Source organism: Tribolium castaneum, chromosome 4 (assembly GCF_031307605.1).
Source record: "Tribolium castaneum strain GA2 chromosome 4, icTriCast1.1, whole genome shotgun sequence".
NCBI classification, from domain to species: Eukaryota; Metazoa; Arthropoda; class Insecta; order Coleoptera; family Tenebrionidae; genus Tribolium; species Tribolium castaneum.
The window spans coordinates 12,993,830-13,015,643 of NC_087397.1; the positions used below are offsets into that span (position 1 = coordinate 12,993,830).

Below are 21,814 nucleotides of genomic sequence, written 5' to 3' on the forward strand. Positions count from 1 at the left end.
GAAGCTGTTTCCAAGAATGTTGTTTTCTTCGCTTCCAAGAACAGCGAAAACAAATAACATTTTATTTCTCTGACCTGCCCTAAATTGTAAATTGTTAGGATTGCCAAGTGAAAAAAATGCGTCTGGGCTATTTAAATCGTTTTGGGTGCCTAGATTTAAAAATAAATAAAAATTGGCAAAAATACTCACTGGAGGTGAAGGGTTGGTAGAACTGCTGGGGCATATGACTGGGAGCTCGCTGACCATGATGGGCGGGTGACGTCCATGACAATGGGTGTCTTGAAAATAAATTTCCTACGGGAGAATGTATCGAGGGCTGTAATCTCGCTTTTAATTCGTCGGTTGATGTGTGACCGCTGGACGAACTGTCCACGTCTGAAACGCCCGAATCTGCTGGACTCGGAGGCAACGAACCTGAAATTTTGCGCCAACACTTCAACGACTTGCAGGGAAATTTAAGGGCGGCTAGTGAGAATGAGAGTGATTAAGGGCTTATTTCCAGACAAAATTGTGGGAATTGCGTTTTGCTTATCACTGTTCCGGGTACCGTCACCTGATCGAATCACACTCTATTTGACTTACACTCCAGCAAGATAAGATTGGACAAAGGTTTGTGGTGAAAATTTACTGTTTTACTGCAACTCCTTCAAGGGTGATATTCGTAAAAATAAGTATCTCATCTCATGATCTCAACAGGGACAAAAGAGCTCCAATAATTATGTGTGCACTCACATTTAATGTTATTGTTATTGTTATTTTCAAAAAGTGAATCAGCTTGCATAGTTCTGTAAACTGTCTCTAATGCTATGTCGGAAATAGAATAATCATCACTTCACAATTTTCTATCAGGAAATTGCGATAAAATGTTCTGTGACAAATAATTTTCAAGGTGTGACCTTTTCGTTTGTGATCAAAATTTTTAAAATTATAAATCGCCTTTTTGTCCGAACTCACCTAGAGTTCCCTGAAGCTTACGAAATCCTAAGCAGAATCGTATGAGAAATCTAAATATCTAAAGCGATTTTTATCCCGTAAATTTCGAGTGATTAATTTTTTCGCAGTTTAAAAAATAAATAAATATAGAAGAGGTAAACGCTACGTGAAACCTTCCAAACATCGTTTCTTTTACACCTTTAAAAAAATGATTCATTAAATTCATCGTAGCTAAAATGTTATGCGACAGATAGTTTTCAAGTTATTAACCCTCACGGAGTGTTTCTTAAGCGTTTTAAACCGAAATTTGTGAAATAACTTAGAGAATGCTTATGAAATCGACTAAAAATTATCTGAAAAACCAAACATACCAAGTAATGTTTCTTATGATCTACTCAGGTGACTGCACTGTTAAAGTTTCCATGTTGTCAAACCTTTGCTTAAAAGTAGGAAAAATTTCCATATACACTAAAATAATTTACCTAGTTCTTTTGTTGTAGATAAAGTCATTATGAAAAGCAGTAGAAATTTTAGTACCTACAGCGACAAATTCTGGAAAAAAGTGTACTGACAATAAAAATAAAGCCGACAATTTTCAACTTATTAAACGTATTGCAAAAATTGGTTTATTGGTGTTTTTTTTAGTTTTATTAAAATTTTCTTGAAGTTTTTGAAGCCTTCTTAAATTCTAACAAATAGCAGACTAGTGACTTTATGAGGACATGCAGATTTTTGATAGTAACTTATTTTTTTAATATTAAGCATGTTTTATTTTGAAAATATGCAGGGGTGGGCTAATTAATTAATTAGTTAATTAATAAACGAGTTGAATAAAAGCTGGAAGGGTTGGTTGTGATCGTTTGAGCCCGTTGCAAATCGCGTCCGAAATCGTTGGTAGTGCACCAAAAGCGGCACGACTCCAAAATAAATCAAAACATTCCTGGTGGTGAATGCTTATGCAAATTGCGGACAATCGGAGTGACACCGTCCGATTAAAAGAAGTGACCATCAGAATGAAACCCCAAGTTCTCACGTAGTATCCTTTGAAAAACAGCAAATCGCAATCAAAGTATCCAACGGTCATCGTAGGTAACGACATAATCGGGAATCTCACAGCGGACCACCGTAACGTTCATCGGTCGAAGACACCCAAAGAAGGGTAGGTTAAAGGATGGACGACTGGATTTGGTCCCAACAGTGACCCCGTCTTGTATAATAGATATGATTAATGGGCAGCGAGGTCAGCAGGTCACGCCGGACATTAAGGGATGGACCGGACATCGGTTCGCGGAATTAAAACAGGTTCGCGACGACAAAGGAACGGGTTGCACATGCCAGGGGTGTGTTGTTTATTTACTGCCGGTCGAGGGGTGCAAGGCATGCGTGACTAATGGCCCGAGAGGGAAGAACTAGCCAAAGCTCTTCTAGCTTCCTCTAGATTTCGCAAACTCTACTAGCCACCAGGCCAAAGTAACTCTGGTTTGCTCACTTTTTTAAAGACTTTAATGCTTCCAAAAGGATCTAGAATCTGAAGATTGGAAATTCCTTATGACCTTATCATTTAGCTGAAGATCTTACAACTCCATCAACAAATCTCAAAGATATGAATGCTAAAATTCCTAACGTAGCATACATTTTGCTCTTTGTTGAAACCAAGACCCTTCGGCTCCCAAATCTTACATTGCAAAATGTTTATTATTTTTTTCAAGATTTGCTTTTAATTTCTTTCAAATTTATTAAATTTGCTTAACCTTCGACCTGTCAGAAAAAATTAGCCTTTTATCGGTTGAGATAAACATTTAATTGTTCAACAGACTCTTCATTTTTTAATGATATGTCAAGTTAGATTTCATACAAATACATACAAATTTCATACATACAAATAAATACATAACCAGAAAGGATCTAGAAAATGAAAACTCAAGGTTCCTTCCTTTGACTTGATCTTTCAGCTGAAGTTGTTAAAACTTCATCAAACGCCAAAATTCTGTTGTCGAAAACAAAATCCTGAGTCTTTTTTAAATTTACTTCATGATTTGCTGTTTTGCATATCTTTCCAATTTGCATTTTCTTGACTTTCGACTGTCCGCAAAAGCTGGTCCTTTTATCGGTGACATAAAAGGATGGCTATCATCAAAACAAATCGTCTGTGTACGGGACAGCGCCTTGGGAGTGGTTCTGTGCCCCCCGATCTCACGAGGGATTAGAAAAGTCGGCTTGTAAATGGTTTATCACATTAGAAAAGGTGTCGAGGCACAGGTAAAGAGGCAACAAGATCTGTGCCATCCAACAATGTAATTACAAAGTCTTTGACAAAAGATGTAGCACCTGATAGGACTCGAGAATAATGAAAATGGACCACTTCAACCAAAACAATGTAAGCGATATGATGAAAAAATAAGGGTGCAAAGGCGAATATTGGGAGAACGTTAGAATTTTATCGGCGATAAACAAAACAGAGGGGTCAATCAAATTAGGGAGAAGGTATCAGATTACAGCGTAGTGACCACTTAACTGGCCACCTAACGGCATTCGCCTAGTATTTTCCCACAGCTGAGGATTACGTATCGAGTTTAAACTTTATCTATTTAAGGGTTGAAAAATTGGACGTAGAACCGGACATCACTTCTGGACTGACCAGTCGGTTATCGAAGTCCGACAAACGAGTCGGCTAAGAGTGGTCACTAATTCCGCTCAGAACTAGTTTTCCGGTATACGTTTGATGTAATTTTTCCTGATAGGTCTTTGTGGGGCGATTTTTGGAGACGTTGCAGTCAAAGGGGTCACTCCATTGAAGGGATGCCGATTTTTATTGAATTATTCCATTCGAAAACGTTTAACCGACAAAGCCGTTGCGATTTTTGTCGAAAGCTCCAGACTTGAATCGTCCTGTTTTGCTCCACTTGAACAACATCTTTCTGTCACCCTCTACTGTGATTTATTATCCCAACACTTTCTCTGGCCGTATTCTAATTTTTGGCAAAGGGTGAATTTAGGCACTCAACAGCTGCTAATGCCAGCGCATTGTTTGGCGAAAAGGTTGTTGACGAGAATATGTATTTGCGAAGCATACAATTTCTCCGACAGATTGCACAGGATTATGCAGTTTTCGTGTTTGGGGAATTCGGACCTAACACGTGCGCAAGGGTTATTCAATACGGTTTCATTCATTTTGGGCAACAAATGCATCTGCCCAAGCTGAACATATAAAAACACGGTAGTCACACGGATAGGGGTAAGTGAAATATTAGAAAAACCTGGCTTGTAATGGACAAAAAATGAGGTGATGATGATACTTGGTAATCAAACATGAAACATACCGGTGGTTGTCGTGGGATACACTGACTTTCTTCTGCCATAATCACACAATGAGGGATGTTGGAGGTCTGTACGCTGTCTTGAAAGTAGTTGATGTAAGTAGTTGTTTTGCTCCTTGTCAACTGAAAACAAACATTTCAATTAGTGACGGATGTTGGATAAAAACAACTTTTTTCATAAATCCGCGTCTTCAAAAAGAGATCATCTAAAAATAAACCGACTGGCAAGGTGCCCAATTTTATCAAATTTTTGTCAAACTATCAATTAATTCGATTCGTTGCCTAACGAAAAGTGTTAAAGTATGTACCAAAGGAGATTTCAAAATCATTCTCATACTTACGTTATCCAGGTTAATGTCTGCATTGTATTTATGAACAACCTTTGTTTTCAACAATTTTGGTGTTGCGTAACGCGTTTTTGGAGAAAAGACAAATTCATTGCATTTGGCACGTACTCCAAAAATTGTTTTCCACCCGACAGAAATTGACCCACGATAATTTTCGATAAAAGTGCGAATTCGATAATACACATTTTTTGTCAACAAGGTGTGATACTGGATTTAATTTTAAATAAGGATTAAAATAAGGATTATCTATCTAATCAGAGGAGTGAAAATTTATGGCATCGAGCAAGTTAAAGATGAACCACGAAAAAAATTGTGGCCTACATTTTTGTACGTGAAGAACTGAGGAAGTGCTTGATTTTTTATCGGTGTAGTGGAATTATGAGCTGCTAGAACCATGTTTTAGAAAACTCAAAAGCCCGCCCCGCCAATGGGACCGGAAGGGAAAGTTCCCTTGACCCAAATGAGAATCACTTATAGGAGTTAACGGACGATCTTCGTGTTTAATTTCGTCACATCCAACATTTCATTCAATAATATATCACAAATTATTACGAAAACCTCGATTACGAAAAGCTTTATTGACCGAAAAGTACGGAAATGTTTGCAAGACAAGTAAATTGAGCCAATTACGCCATAAATCAAACTAAAATTCGCAAGGGGAGCAATTGGGCCAAGTCAATAGTGCATTATCACTGGTACTTGTACATACAGATATGTGCAATTATGTAATCCACGTACATGCGTACCGGTATTTATTTTTCTAGAGTTGCCGGCCTTAACCCAGTTCGCAACTTACTTTAAGCAAGTCGAAGTTACGTAATAGCCGGTTCAGAAATACCAACTTCCTTTAAAAGGACTCGTTTTTTCAGCCTCATTACAAAATTATCAGGCGATCGATTGTTGGCACCCTTTCGGCGGGTCCCGTAAACACACTGTATGACATTGAGACACATGGAATTTTTAAGAGCTGTTATACAACAACAATAAAACGCCGCTTGACATGTGTTTTTATGCAGTGAGAGCGAAACCATCGCTGGGACGTGTCCCAGATACCTCGTTTCAACATACGCTGGACGCCACTGGTCCATCTGGCCGAGTGAAGTCCCAAAATTCAAAAACACGCAACAACTGATTTAAAATCAGCGCGATTTTGTGTTTTCGCTGACTAACAAAGCGGAAAAGAATAATTGTTTCCTTTATTTCATCAACTTCCCCCACACAAAGTCGATATTATCTCCCAAAGGTTAACTACAGGAACCAGAGATAAATTAAATATGAATAACAATACCAGTGGCGGCGTTCTCCGATTTTTAGTATTTCCGCCAGATTTGCTAAAATAAGTCCATTCATGAGCCCAGCGCAATAACTAGGTCAGAAAAGATTCGCTTTCAGATAAAAACCGAAACTGTTAGTTTACGCTTTCCGCCGACTAATCATTCCTATTAATAAAGAGCCGACTTTCCTATTTTAACCTAGTCTAATGATAAGAGTGCTCGAACAAACAGCTCAAACTTTGCCATTGTATAATAATTTGGCAATGACACAAAAATCATAATACACAGCAGACGTCAGCACACTTTCACTACATTATCGGCGTAATATCAACGAAACGTGGGTATATTCATCAGCAAATTCGACAAAGTTGCAAAACGGTTTTCCGTGGGCTGGGCCCGATTAAAATCAAGTCAATCCTCTTCGTTGTATAATCGAAAAAACTCCAGACGGAACGTGAAGTCTGCACCTATAAAATTTTCATAAAGCGTTTATTGTTTCCGTTCCGCGGCAGATTTTACGGGTTTCTGCGTATTTTCCAAGAGCTTGGGTCGATATGGCTAGACGAGCGCCCTTTCGAGGTGGGTCAACGCCATACAGGTCATATGCATTCGCTCTATTTGCATGTCTGCGAAAACATCGATTTGAAATTTCACCAAGAAAGCGACCAAAAAGTGAAATTCGCGGATATAAACTTGCTAAGCGGTTAGCTATTTTATAGAAAACGCAATTCTAACCCAAAGCCCAATACAACTTAAATAGTGCATTATTTACATTATCAACTAATCAACCATAATTTGAATGTATTAATTTTTTCTACAATTTTAAATGACTTTTTCTCTAAAACTATTTATCCTAGCTGTACCAGCGTGATCATCATTTGATTCTACGTCTAGAAAACTATATTTGAAACATTTTTACGATCCAAAGTTTATCAAGAATTTTTAGGGTTTTTGAACCCGGAGGACACAAAAAAACAATGTTTTTGACTCACTCAAAAAGCATTTTACGCACAAGTTTTTGGCTTTAGAAAACCCTCTAGAGTTTTTAAGCTGCAAGAAAACTCAGATGATTCGATTTTATCGAAATTTTTGGTCGATTTTCGGTACCTGGAGGATTTATCGTGCAATAACTACGCAATTATTAACTGTAACCCCTTTAAGTTTATTATCGTTCGAAAGCTCTCTTAATAATATATCTTTCCAAAAAACTGGAAAGAGAAGAAAAAATAGATAAAATCATGTTAATAACTTGAAAACTATTATGAGTTTTGTAATTTTTTACTCCAAAATTGTTCTATTTTTTGGAATAGATTTGTCATAATTGATAAAAAATACAAAATTGAAAACATTTTGAAATGTCCCAAAATCAATTGAAACCCATCCTATCTGATTTTAATGTGATTTCTGGCTAAAATGAAAATAGACGTAAGCTTCTTATTTTTATTATTAGTTATTAGCCAAAAAATACCTATGTATTTTTTTAATACGATTTGTACTCGTACAATGGCAATGCGAAGAGTGGTAAAGTAAATTATAGGATGAAAAGAACTAATAATTACCAACTACCAAGATAGTTTTTGGAACATAATTCGCTGTAAGGTGTTGACTCATAAACTAGTCAAAATGCGAGTGTTGTCTTATGTCCTGATTATTTTATAAACTTGAAATTGAGAGTTATATTAAAATAGCTAATGGTTTGATATATGAAATCGCTTTGTCGTTTCCTGTCGCTCTCGATGTGATTAATCAAATTATCAATCACATGATTTATTACAGCCGGAGTCTATAACTTTCTTAGCAATGACATTGAAAAATTTTCGTATTTTTTTTAGTCGATATCAGTAAATATTTTGCTAAATCTGCAAAACATAATAATAAAAAATCGGCAACATTTTAGAGTCAGTGGCCAATTTATGTAAACCAAACCAATACTAAAAACTAATAATAATAATTTATCGCTAATAATGTTTATAATTCGACCAAATCAAATGTTTTCCAATTTTTTTCCGCCAATCTCTGTCGTAAGATTTGTATTTGTTTTTCGAAAATTGCCGATAACACCGTAGTGTTACGTAATTATTAATAGTTTTTCTTCCAAAGCTGGTTATTTGCCGATCTTAGTTTACACTTGGCAGTCATTGACTTATTTTTTATTTCAATGCCATTTACGTAAATTCCAATAATCCAATTCATTTTTTTGGCACGACTTTACGTAAGCCGTGGAAATTTAATCGTATGCGCACGGCTTAGGACAAGATTATGTTATTGTCTTGTCAAAGTCCATCTTTACTTAAGCTTCCGCGCTATTTACCGCAAGGCGAGTAAAGGACATTAGCAGAGTCAAGGCTCAATTATAATTAAGTGGACCAATTTTCGGACGAATGTGACCTGGCAAGCAATCAAGCAAAATTTTAGGTTTTTAGGTTTAATTATTGCTAAATAAATAATACAGGACGGTAGTCATTTCTAGTTGGCAACTTATCACAGTTACCCAACTTTGATCAAGAGCCTCGTAAAATGTGTTTTTTCTGTTACTTTTTGGAAAATGGTGCGAATTCGCGCAGTTGCTCAATTTAGGTCAAACAAGTGGTTTATTTTTCAACCAATTTAAAAATATCAATGCACATGCACTGCAAAATCTTGTGACTGGCCTCATTTATTTCACAACAACAAGTCTGGCTGCAAAACGTTTATCTGTTGAACTGATGACGGAATTTAATTAGCTTTGCGCCGTCTGGATCAACAAAGCGCCGCCAAAAATGCATCAGATGATGCAATTCCAAAAATCTAAAAATTTTCTTTTTTCCTTTGTTTTTTTTCAATTCTGTTCCAAGGTTGAAACAAGTGGTTGATTTTTCAACCAGTGATGCAACTCCAAAAATCCTGTGAAAACCTGGCGCACAAACAATAAGTTGTTATATAATCCTCCTCCAAACAAACCATGTGGATCTGGGCCCACTTGGTATGTATTTGGGTCAAACCATGTGAAATACAGTGATTTTGTGTTGCTTTGCCGACCTCCATTAAGACGTTGCGATGTTGCCAAAAGTGCTTCCAGTGAAAGTGACAAGCACCAAGGTTGCATCCATCATGATTTCCGTCTGACGAATACGATCAATTGTTTCATTATATCATTTAGCACCTATTTCCGGCCTTTGTGGATAACAACAACGCCGGTAAATCGCGAATAATACGCGGAAACTAATTGCTGCCAACTATTTCAGGAAAACTACGCAATCTACGCGTGTTTGTATTTTTAATGTTTCCGTCAGTGAGTGATTTTGGCACAAGGATTGACTGATGATCTTAAAAAATCTCAAAATCAGAAAACGCGACCGAAAATTTGTTCAAAATCACTCACTTTGCAGTAAGACACAATTTTATTCTTTTTACCTAAAAACATGCAAAAAGTGAATTTACCAATCAATGCGATTGTGATCCCAAATCAACAACATTGTTAACGTAACAATACAGTTATCAATTAAATATACCACTTTTCATTGGTCGCTGTGTCTAGAAATCAACACTGTTATTTAGCAATGTTGACTATTATTTCCGTCATAAAGTCACACGATTGTGGAATGGAAGATATCGGAAATATATAAAGATAAAGCAATAAGGACGAAAACAGAAAGTTGATTAATGAAAACTGTCAAAACATCGTTTCCATCATTTGAGCAACAACGCAATTTTTATTCTTATTTTCTAACAAAACGATTAGCCCGAAAAATACATTGAGGTCTTTAAAAAATTAGAAACTACACATAAAAGCGTTGAAGTTGTGTAAATACATGCCATAATCGATAGGCACTTAAATGGGATTATATAATATTTGACCTTTAATTCTTCTAATACACTGTATTCATTTTTTTACCAAGTTACCTGGCCTGAGCATCAAAAAGCTTAATTAAATTGCGGTTATTTTTAGGATTGTGAAAAAAAGTTTCATCCCCCAAACTACCTTATTGTAGATTCTTCTTTTTTGGGTATTTTCTTTATTTTTAATGAACCAATTTGTTTGGTTCACTTTTTTGTTCTTTTAATTTCGCTGATGTTTTTTTTTAATTTCTTTTAGATTTTTCTTGAAATTGTCTCTAGATTTTTTTAACAATTTTTGAAATGCATACAGGGTGTATCAGAAATACGTGTGTTAATTTTAACAGGTAACAGAACTCAACAAATAAAATATTTTTCAATAAAAGTTTCAACAATTTACTTAAAATTTCGAAAAGATAAACAAACTGAAACGTGTACCCGCCTATGGGTACAAAAATAAGAGCACCAAACTATTTTCGTTGTGATAGAAACGGACAATTTGAACAATTTAAAACAACAATTAAAATTGTTGCTATGAATACAAACTAATTATTAAACAATGAGCGGCTCGTTTACACAAAAGAAAGGAGAAAAACAGTGAAAATAATAAATAAAAATTTTGCAAAATGTTCCCAACTTTTTTCACGATTTATTAGTATTTACATTCTTTTTTGTATTTTTTTGTACGTCTTTAGTTCTTTATCTAAATTTGTGTGTAAAATTATTTCCTACATTTTTCCACATTTGTTTTCTGTTCTCCTTTTAATTCTTTTCTAAAGCCTTTTTTACAATCTTTCTCATTATTTTTAAGTTATTATAGACCAACATTCTTTGATCCCTCATCGTAATTTGTCACTACAGTGATGATTTACAAATTTTAATCTTCTGAAATAAAAATATACAAAATAATTTATATTTTTAGACACATCTCGACGCAACTTCCTTTGGACCGTCCACGTCGCGACTTTCGAGCGAAACAAACACTCGTGACGTGGAAACTCGAGATAATAACCATTTCTAATAAAATACATGATAACAATTTAGTATCATCTCAATACGGAAATGCCAGACAACTAGAATCAGCGTCATTTATTTATTGAGCAGCGAAAGCGAGATAAAAGACAGAGAACGAAATATTCAAGCGTAGGAGCAAAAGTTTCGCGACCACTCTCACTTTCGTTGGGACTTGGCGATGGATTCTGGTGACGTCATTCCCCAGTTAGACGCATTGATCGTGTGTGACGTAACGACGTCCATCACGTGATGGATTCTGAATTTTCAGGGATCGCTTCCGGTATTGGCGTTTTCCACGACGCCATTCGACCACTTCGGCCATTTCCGGAGCCCAACTCCGGAAATGACGTGGTGATTTCTTCGAATTTTCAAGAAAATTATGCAGGAATTAACCACACTACCGGCATTCGTGACAATTTTTTCACCAAAAACTCAATCGCGGGAAAAGTGGGAACGTTTCAGAATTTTCAGGCAAAATGGCGGACGATCAAACCCTCAACGACATCAAAATTAAATGTAGGCTATTATTTCTGGTTCAGGATATTTTCAGTTGCTTTCCGTGGTGTTTATAGGCGTAGAAAATTGTACTCACTATCTTTTACAACGGTAAACATTGTGTTGTGGAAACACAAATTATCGGACCAACCCTGCAATAATTGTCGCAGTGTGTGTACAAAGCGTAATTTGCTTGACCTCAGGGTGGTAGTTTTTTCTGAAGGGTTGGAAAGACATTCTATAGGTAATAAAACGAAATCTCTACCTAAATTTACTACGACAACAGTTAACATTTCAGTTTCGGGGTGAAACTCAACTTTGACAAAGTCCCGTTATTTGAAAGACTGTTATTTACCCTAGCTTTATGGACCACTTAAAGGGATGATTGTAAAACCAGCTACTGAACATAAAGTTTGTAATAAAATTTTAGAACGTCTGCGTATTTATAGACGAAAAAATAACAGATGTTTGCGTTTAAATTTCGTGGTGATTGATGTCGGGCAATGCGTTTTCAATTTCCTCCTCTCGATATGGAATTGTGGGTACTTTTCGTAAAAAACAAAGACAGTTTGTCACGCTAGATAAATCTCAAACATCAAAAAAGCCACAGGTAGTCATTATAACGCGTTAGTATTCAAGTGGGGGAGTGTTAGAATATCCGGAAATGTCTCTCTAGATTCCAACGGCTCTTACAAGCAATGACTAAACCGCCTTTAAACCAACCGACAAAGTGAGGACTGGACGATTTGGACGGCTGGATTTCTGACCTTGTCTAACTACAACAGGAAAATGTTCGAACAATGCTTCAATAACCGAGTCATAAAAACTAATTCGTCTCATCACGCCTCTGATCTAGCTAGCACAAATTGGCCGAGTTGCTACAAACTACAAATAAATTACGAAGACTGTCAAAACGATTGAAGCGACCCTCGTACACGTTGAGGTACTGAATAAATCAAAACAAGGAAGCTCCTCTGTTATCGATTTCCAGACACGACCTTGACCCAGAGGGTGGAACGAACAAGTCAGATTTGAATTTGATCAAATCAAACTGTCTTGGCCAGCCCCGGATTTCTCCAACTGATCGTTATTATGAATTAGTATTCATTAATTTTTATTTAGTGGGTGAGTGTTTATTATGGCATGGCTTGTTTATAAGGTCAACACCGGAAATCCTAATTACGCGTCGGTCGTGTTAAATAATTTGTCATAAGAGGTATCTCTTTGAAACCCGTGTAAATCGATCGATAAACCCTTAAACCACATGTGACCTATTCAAGACCTTCCGAGAAAAGAAAGCGTTTAACAGTGCCGGAATTCCAGCCCAAAAGGGTTAAGTTTTTGTGGGTCAAGTCCAAACTTTTTACCTGTCTCTACAACCACCACTCCCACCGATGAATATTCAGAAAATTTAAATGGAGCCCCATTCGAACAATTACGATCAAACGAAAAAAATTACCTCCAAACCTTGAACCGAAACGATTTCCTATAACCATACAGAGGGTGGATTCCAGTCAGTAACCTTACCCATCCTTTGAGATTTTTGCAAAAGAGAACCGTTCGCCAAAAAAACCGTAATAAAGCGTGCCGCCGTGAAGGGTGGCATCAGGTATAAAAGATACACTACCTGATGATGGGGTGTCAGAAAAAACTAACGGTACCCACACGAAGAAATGGGTCAAATCGCATGCGTTTGAAGAAATGAGAAATTTCACTGACGATTGTAGCGTAGAAAATGTTGGGAATCTAAAGAAAGTGCGCTGCAATTATTAATGGTTTCACATTTTGCGTGGCCAGCTTGCGGTTTCCATAAAACTCACCCAACTATAGCTGAAGCTATTGAGGTTAAGGACGACGTCGCAAACTAAAGTAAACAATTATTATCTTAAACATCTGTTATCATATTTTTACGGCTCCGTAATTGGCGGGAGCCCCCGGAACTATTGCGCCTCAGCAACACAAAAATATTAGACAATATAAACTGATCGAAAAAAAACGGATATTGCAAAAAAAAACAAACTGCAGAAACATTGTAATATCGTTTAGAATTGTACAGGTTTGTGTATCTTCCAGTAAAAGGATATCTCCCTAAGAAAAAAACATAATTTGAAAAATGCAGACGATAGTTTAGAATATTTTATATGTCCATGGGAAATCATGAAGAGCTATTTTATTTGTAAATTCTTCTACTTAATATTTCCACTAAAAAAAGCAAAACCTCATAGTTCAGTTGAAGATACATAAAATATACGGAGAAGATCGGGTAAAGAGCCCTCTACAAATCATGATAATAGTTATATGCGTAACTATAGGGCCTAACAAACAAGATTAGACAGTACTATTAATTATTACAACTTGAGAGAATGTTTAACGACGAATTATTTTATTTATAAATTCTTTAAATTATATTTGCACCAAAAAACAAAAAAATTCGTACATGAAGTAGTCAAAAATTACGTTTATTCTTACAGATCGGGTTAGAAATCCTAGGAACACAATTTGAACTGGAGAATGATTTAGGTTTAAACGATTTCAAAGACTTTTTTAAATTAAGTCCGAGCCTAAGTCATTATATAAGGAAGAAAACATCATTCAATAGTATTGCTACCCCTAACTAGAAAGTTTAAGATGTAAAAACCAGTTGCTCACTATAATTTAAAAAAGTGACTAAACTGTCCAAAAATATTACCTTAAACATCTGTGATTATATTTTTATTGCTTCCTAATTGGCGGAAGCTCCCCGCACCTATTATGTTCAAATCAGCAAATAAAAAAATGATAAAAGTATTATGCCCGTGGAAAATCATTAAGAGTTTAAGTATTTATAAATTTTTCTAATTGAAATTTTCACAAAAAAAACCTCAGGGTTCATTTGTGATTACTTCGTAGTTTTCCACGAAACTGGAATCAATATACAAAACTGAAGAAGCCTCTAGAAATTATGATAAACTTAGAAAAAACGTTTCGAATAGGAGTATCGTTATGTGAGGGAAAGAAGCGGTAATAATTCGAAGATTTTTAAATGTACGTTATTGTACAATTATTGTTAATTATGATAATTTTCTGCATTTTTTTTCACATTGATTATAAAGTAAATCTTTCTGAATCGAGATTTTGTAATTATGTAGTACCACAAACTTTTTTGTAATGGAATTACTTTTGACCATTACCAGTTGTACTCTGTGTGTAATATATCTTCATGGAACCTATCTTCATTTTTATTCAATATACTAAGATTTTCGAAAAAGAAATTTTTAAAGGATATGTCGCTTATTTTAGAGCTTCTCGTATGATTTCCTGGCAGTTTAGCTTTTTTATTTTTCCATCAACTCAAATTGGTTGCATTTTGTGAAATGAAAAAAATCATACGTGATAATATATACGTGATAGTAAAAACTATTGATAGAATTATTTCTTTTTAAAGGAGTAGGTACCTACTTCGCGGCAGACTAATTTGTTGTCTATAGTAAATTGAGTGAAGCTAGGACAAACGCACTTTTAAAAATTTAAAAATTGTGCAAAGAAAACTTATTGTGAGAAAATGTTCAAGAATATTAGGTATCTTTCAATTCTGTAATCATATTGAGCCTCACAAAAAATTATTTATAAGTTCTGTAAGTTATTTCTATGAAAAAAAAACCTCATATAGGAATCGGCAAAAACTTTATTTGTTCTTACAGTTTACGTATATAAACTGGAGAATGATTTACCTTTGACCAAATTCAAAGATTTTTATGTGACGAAGAAAACACGATCATTCAAAAAGATTGCTAGTTCTAATAGTATGAGTATTAACTAAAGACGTTTAAAATCCAAAAAGCAATTGCAATTTGTCCAAAAATGTTCAAAAGTAGTATCTTAAACATCTTTATTGCTTCGAACTCTAGGTAAAAAATATTTTGTAGACAATCTTTCTTTGATCAAGTCTTGACCGGCCAATCCACCTGCTACTAGCCACGATATTAATCATCCAAAGGAAATCGCTGGTAATAAAGACTTTGCCTAGCTAACCTTTAACAAGCGGATGTGGCTTGTGTCAACTTATGGAGATGGCCGTCCCTGGAAAGGTCAGACACCCGCGCAATCCGATGGGTTCAACACTTTGCTATAATGGGACATACACCTGATCCAAATCTGATCGAAGGTCGCCAAATTTTTGACCGACCAAGCAATTGATTAAATAAAATTAACCATGCGAAATTGAAACCGAAATTTAATTTTTGACACGTGTTTGTGGTCATCCCCGGGGATATTTGAATTCGAGTTATGTGGAGACATTAGTAAGAAATTAAAATTGCATCAAGTGTAATTATTGCTTTCAGGTGGCAATTAGTGAAATTTAGTGAACGCGTGCCAAAGTTGAGCACTTACATCTCTTGATCAGGCTCTTTTTGTAGGGTTTGCAGTCGGCGCCTTCCTGTATGATCTTTTCTTCCGTGTCGTCGCTTTCAGTTCCGGAATCGCGCGCTCCCGGACTAATCCGGCCGCAGTTGATTCTCAAGTCCAGGGGTGAGTCGTCAATGCACATGAAATCGTCGCATTCATCCTTGATTCCGGGGGAGGATCCGGGCGAGTCCGGAATGGTGGCTGGCATTTTGCTGAACGGCTTGATCAGAATCATCAAAAGTGAGTTTATGATCGCATAATCGAAGTCCTCGCACTGTCACAATGTAAACACTTTGCCACACGCGTGTGTAGTTGCACAGAGGGGTACTTAACGCTACTTGCTTGCCTCACCGTTCAGTGCAGACTAGTAGGGTTCGAATGTCCTACTGACTCAGATACGGCGGTCGTGGAGTCGTCGGGAGCTTTCGTCAAAGTGCCTGCCTCTTTACTTTCATTTGGACACGCCGTGAATGCGCACAAGTTGGGTTAGGTTAGGCATCGGCAGTGGTCGGATTAGATGATAGAGTTTGCTAACGTCGTCTAATGTTGAATTGTTGTAAACAAACTTCCGTGTGGGCGGGTCATTATCGCTATCGGACCGCAGCTCCGATACAGAGATGATCGCCGGATTCATTTTTTTCAAAGGGGGGGACACTCATCCAATATCGACTATTTTCGTTCGACATTTCCTGGACGATTTTTTCGCACTGCTGTCCCAAACAACCATTATTTTTAGATTAGGCTTTGGCTGCCATTAGCACTCGATCTTCGCAAATTTCACTACGCCCAAGACACTTTTACTTTCCGATTCGCCGAAAGGTTAGCTTCGCCCGGAATCTCCTTAAATTCCGGGCTCCGGGTTTGATAAATAATTTCCTGGTCACTTTTTCGGAAGTACGATCGCAGTTATCTGATAGCTTCACTTTGTATCAAAATAAATAAGAACTAAAATAGGACGGCCATTGCTAGTTTGGTCTGTGGTAGACATTAAAACGTGTTGTGATCTTATAAATATTCTTCAAATATAATATTTCCACCCAAATTTCTTTTGTAGTAGTTCATAATTATAATAGCAATGTCAGTTAACAGGTTGTCTTGCGATAAGTGTAAATAATTTAACAACAGATTAGGTATTAAAAATAAATTGGCCTTACTTTTTATTTTGTCTAGAAACTTTATAAAAAATGTTTAAAGTTTTAGAAGTACATCTGATTTTTTGAGATCACTTTTGGAGAATAATGACTCAAAAAGTTTCTAGAAAAAAAATGCCTAATCTATGGTTAAAATATTTGTTCTTCCTTGCGAAACCTTCTGTATAATGCGACTCCTTATGACTGTTTTATAAAGCGAGCCGAATAAAAAAGTGTTATGTAGGAATTAGATACAAGATTTACTACTTTACAAAAAGCTTTTAGCAGTAAATTTTACTTTAGAAAAATTAATAAAAATTCGATTGGCACTAATAGCAAAGCACGATTTTACTACTTTATGGTAGTAGAATAATATGATGAAGTTCATTATGATGGGCGCTACAAGGTGATATAAACCTTCTTATTATGAACAGTGAAACATAAAATTTAATTTTGAACTTCTAATCTGAAGTCATCCTTCGTGGTTATGATAAATATTTTATTAATTTTGGAAATTAAGTAAAACGTCTAACAATCTATAACATTCCAACGTTTATATTATTCATATGGGTACATTTTTTTAAAGAAAAAAAAAGACATGAGATTAGGAATAAAAATTGAAGTTAGTGTAAAACTGAGTAGACAAGACAAAATCCCTTAAAAATATTTTGAAGATAAGAACTCAAAAATTAATTACAGCTAACACGAAATTGATTATGTTTTGAAGTCATTATCACGATATTAAAATTAATTGAAATAAATAGTTGTATCAGTATTTGTTATAAAATCATTTGTGAGGTATGTCCTTGCTATATTATGGTTTCGTATACCTACAGGCTGATTCTTATTGGGCCTACATTAGAATTTTTTTAATTTTCTAAATTATTGTCAAACTGACTGAACTTCCGGAATGAATCCAAAAAAAAAACCTCACTTATCGTAAAAGGTTCAAGATACGTGATTTTTTGAATAAACCTACAAGAACTATGCCATTTTGAAAATAATTTAGTTTTATTATTGAATTATTGAATTATTGATGTTAAGTGGTCAACTTTGGTTCTGTACAAACTTTCCAAAGCCATAACTACACTAAAAGTTACAAACTTTCAGATCTAGGTTCAAGAAGAACAGCCTTGTAGTTTTCTACAAAAATATAATTTTTCCAACCGGGCCAAAAGCTGGTTAGTAACGCCTCGAAATTGTGATTTATTCTTGCAACTTGTAACCTTGCATCTATCCGCATTGCGATAACTTTTAATTTTATTATGGGTGTCATCTTGGTAATTTACTTAATTAAAGACATCACTTCACAAACATCGATTAAAAGGTCTTTGGAATGAACTCTTATGTAATTTATCGATGGCAATTTAAGATACTAAAATCCTACAAGCTCACTTCCTCAAAACAAAAAATGTACCTACAAATGATGAGAATTTTTGTTTGTTTGTTTGAAGTCGGGGAAATGAATTTTTGCATCATTATAATAATAAGTGTTTATAATTTTTGTCTTCTGATGTGACTTTTTGAACAATACAATAGCAAGGACGCAAGGATAAATTTCTAACTAAGTGTTTGTAGTGTGTAAGTGTAAAATAGGCAAAAAGTTTTCCGTGTTTTGCATTTTTGTCAAGGTTGCGACGCAGCGAAATACATGACCTTTAACAAACATGAACAACAAAAATCAAATTCAAAAATGAAAGTAAAATAATTAACCAAAACAGTGATAACAAAAAACAGTTTCAACAAATACATCTCACATACTTGCACTCTTGCTAATTAAAATTATTATTAAGTAATCACATGATTTGCATGATTTTGTGATTAATCAATGCAAAATACTAAAACCAAAAGCTATTTACACAGAAAAAAACAAACTTTACATTTCAACTACATACTTACCTACCTACACTTAACGCATAATTAAAAAATGCAAAAATAAGAATTATTATGTTATTATTCTCCAGATACAATAAAATTTCAACAGATAATAAAAATTATTTAAATCTTGACCCTCACTGACCTACGTAGCGATTTCCAGTATCAAATTTTGGCTCTACGTGTAACAAAAACCATGAACTTGTAATTTATACAAGAAGATGACTTTGGCACCAAATAGATAAACTTCGACAATTAAGTATCTTATTTGTGACATTGTACGTACGCTGATGTCACTCTACTCTTAATTGTTTATGTTATAAACCGCAAGATTCTGTCATTGTACTAAAATTTCCTGAAACTCTAGCTACTGAACATTCTTGTAATTCTAGTGAGTTCCTTTTTTTCCTCAATCCTCACAATAAATAAACCGCCGTAAATGTTATCGTGGTTAAGTAGGACATGACTGGACATTAAAAAATAATAAAATTAAACATTTTTAACGTATTAAGTTGCAAATAGGTATTCATGTTTAAAAAACCTTTGTAGTTCCAAAATTTGTAATTGATATTAGGCCGATAACCCTCATCATTTTGTACTTTTTCCCACATGTTCCAGTTATTAATTTAGTTAATGAAATTCGTATTAACAAAGATAATGCATGTTTTTCTGTACATTGTAAATGATCATCTTCCGTGCCTCACGATTTCACGAAAAAATTCAAATCCGAAGTTATTTTCGTAGATGTCACGTTAACCCACATCTTCCTTCATTATTTTTATATTAACCGTAGGGAAAATATCGAAATTATTTATAAGACGGACGGGTTTGAAAACAACTAGATGGTTCATATCAAACAGAACCAAGATATGAGGTTATTAAATCGTTATATCAACATAAAGTTTTCCTCATCGAATTGACACATTTTCATTTGGTTATCACTAATCGTTCCAGAAAGCCACTATCGACAAGTGTTAGGTTCTGTAAATTCAAACAAATATACAAATTTGCCCGTTTGAACTAGAAAAACGAAGTCACGGCCTTGCCTTCAAGGCATTATCATAGACTTCAAGGAAACGCTTCATTTCCATAAAAAAGTCAGTACTGCCATTGTCACTGGTTTTACACGAGTCAAAAATAATTCTTCTTTCCTGTTTATACCAATTGTGAAAAAATTGAAACCAGGAAGTGAATTAATAATTCAATAGTGTGATTTAATGTTTGTAAACTAGAAACTAGAATTAGAGTCAAGTTCACTAGTCTCTACTCACGCCGTTATGCTTGTTGGTTTCACGTTTCGGTTTCTTTTCCTGTAAATAGAGCGGGGTACTATTATTTGTACCTACGTAGGTATCATTTCATTTCTCTTCATAACATGAAATGCAGAAACGCAACTCTTTGCGTATGGAGAAAGTAATCATTAAGCAATTCAAAATACGACTCCGATCACATTTACAGCTATAAATCGTAGGTTTAGAGGCTTGGAAACAACTCGAACAAGTGTTGCTGTTACAAAACTATTCTGAATGAAAGCGGAAGACTGTAACGATTCAAAAATGAATCAGATCAGATTATTTCACTTTTAACTTTGACATAAATCGTAAAACCAATAGGTTTTTCCGAAATCATGGAAAAAGCTTAAAAACCTCCAGTTTTTTAGTTATTCACTTGGTTAATTAACTCTTTTATTTCCAACCACAAACTTTTAGTTGTAATCATAAATATTGATTTTGGACTAATGAATCATTTTACAACTGGTGATGTTGATTTGAACGCTTGTAAAAATGATCTGTTTCCAAATGTATTTGCACTTGGTTGCATCGCTAAATTTCCGAATTTTGTTTTTGGTGCAATAATCTTATCGCGTTAATCTTGATGATGTATTTATTTGTTTTGTAGTACCTACATATTGTCTATAAATGCGGCACGTGTACATTTTTTAATTACGAAGGACATTTGCCATATCTAAATTAGTAAGTAGGTACTCGTATGTGAAACCTCCACATTTCGCACAAGCAATGTTTAAGTTGTGATAAATACAATTGATTTATGCTCGAATTCTCCATTTAAGGTCCGGAAGCTGTTTGTACGCTGTTGATAATTTCACAACGCCAAGACTAGTAATGAACACTTCCTTCATAAACAATATCTTGCACTTTAGCAAATTAATCTGTAAACAAACTACTATAAATAGTTTTGCACATAATCGGTTATCTTTCGCTCCACGTGTTATTTTTGTGGTTTTGCTGCAATTTCACATCACACATGCATTAAACTGCATGCAAAACACTCAATTTTGACTTTGTATTTTGATATCTCTACTAATGAATAGTTTAACATTATTTAATAAACAACGTGCTTCACGACAACATTATTCAAGTTTTTTGCCGGCCTTAACCTGGATCCGTAGCATTTCAATGAAAATTAAAATTGTGAGTTTTGTTACGAACAAGGAAATCGTCATATTATAGCTTTTATTTTTCCATAAAACACAGCCAAGGTGAAGACTGTGACGTCCAAAACCGGAGATTCGGTTTCGATTGTTGATGCAAGAACACACAAAAATGAATCTATGAGATAAACGCGATGTTTATTATTTATAGAGTTTGTTACCGAGACACGTGTTAAGTCAGATGTATTTATTTAGGAAAAACGTAACACGTGCTGGGGCCCCCTGCTTTGAATATCAAATATCGCGAGCTCGGACTTTTTGTCTTTGAGACTACCGCGTTCCAGATATTATTAAAAGAAATTCAGTGGAGTGGAGTAAATGAATGGTCACAACCAATTTTGAAATTTCCAATTCCAAAGCCGAGATAACTTTAATTACTGCAACAATACCCTTTTGTGGATTTTATTTTAAGCTTGCTTTTGAAACAATAGGAATTCGTTGCACAAGGAGGCAAGATAAAGTGGTGCAATTGTATCAAACTACCAAACGTTTAATCCCAACCGCGCTGCAAAAAATTAAAAGTAACATTTCTCACATATTGATGTTCTACCATCATTATGTGGAACACTTGTCTATTTTTATTTTACTTTCCAAATAACTGAAATTTTTGAATACATCTTTTGGTGAAAAAATTGCTCACTTATTTAAACGTGTTTTAGAAATTATAGGTTTCGTATGTATATCTATTAACTCCAAAAAATGCTAGGCTTGTTATAAATTTGCATACCTTCGTTATTTTAGTTTTTCGGTCAATAATTTGCAAAGACACACGTTT

General features: G+C 35.0%; 1 protein-coding gene across 5 annotated transcripts in view; it reads right to left on the reverse strand.

Annotated features, from left to right (window-relative positions):
* Eip74EF (Ecdysone-induced protein 74EF) overlaps positions 1-21,814 on the reverse strand; it is a 136,775-nt gene that overhangs the window by 12,250 nt on the left and 102,711 nt on the right. For 4 of the 5 annotated variants that reach the window (XM_008202580.3, XM_064356503.1, XM_008202581.3 and 1 more), the window contains exons 6-7: positions 4,254-4,373; positions 190-414 (exon numbers count right to left, since the gene is read on the reverse strand). In XM_008202580.3, coding sequence (XP_008200802.1) covers positions 190-414; positions 4,254-4,373 — 345 coding nt within the window. Of the gene's footprint in view, positions 1-189; positions 415-4,253; positions 4,374-15,567; positions 16,031-21,814 lie in introns of those variants that run through there. The other variant, XM_008202582.3, reaches the window with a different exon arrangement.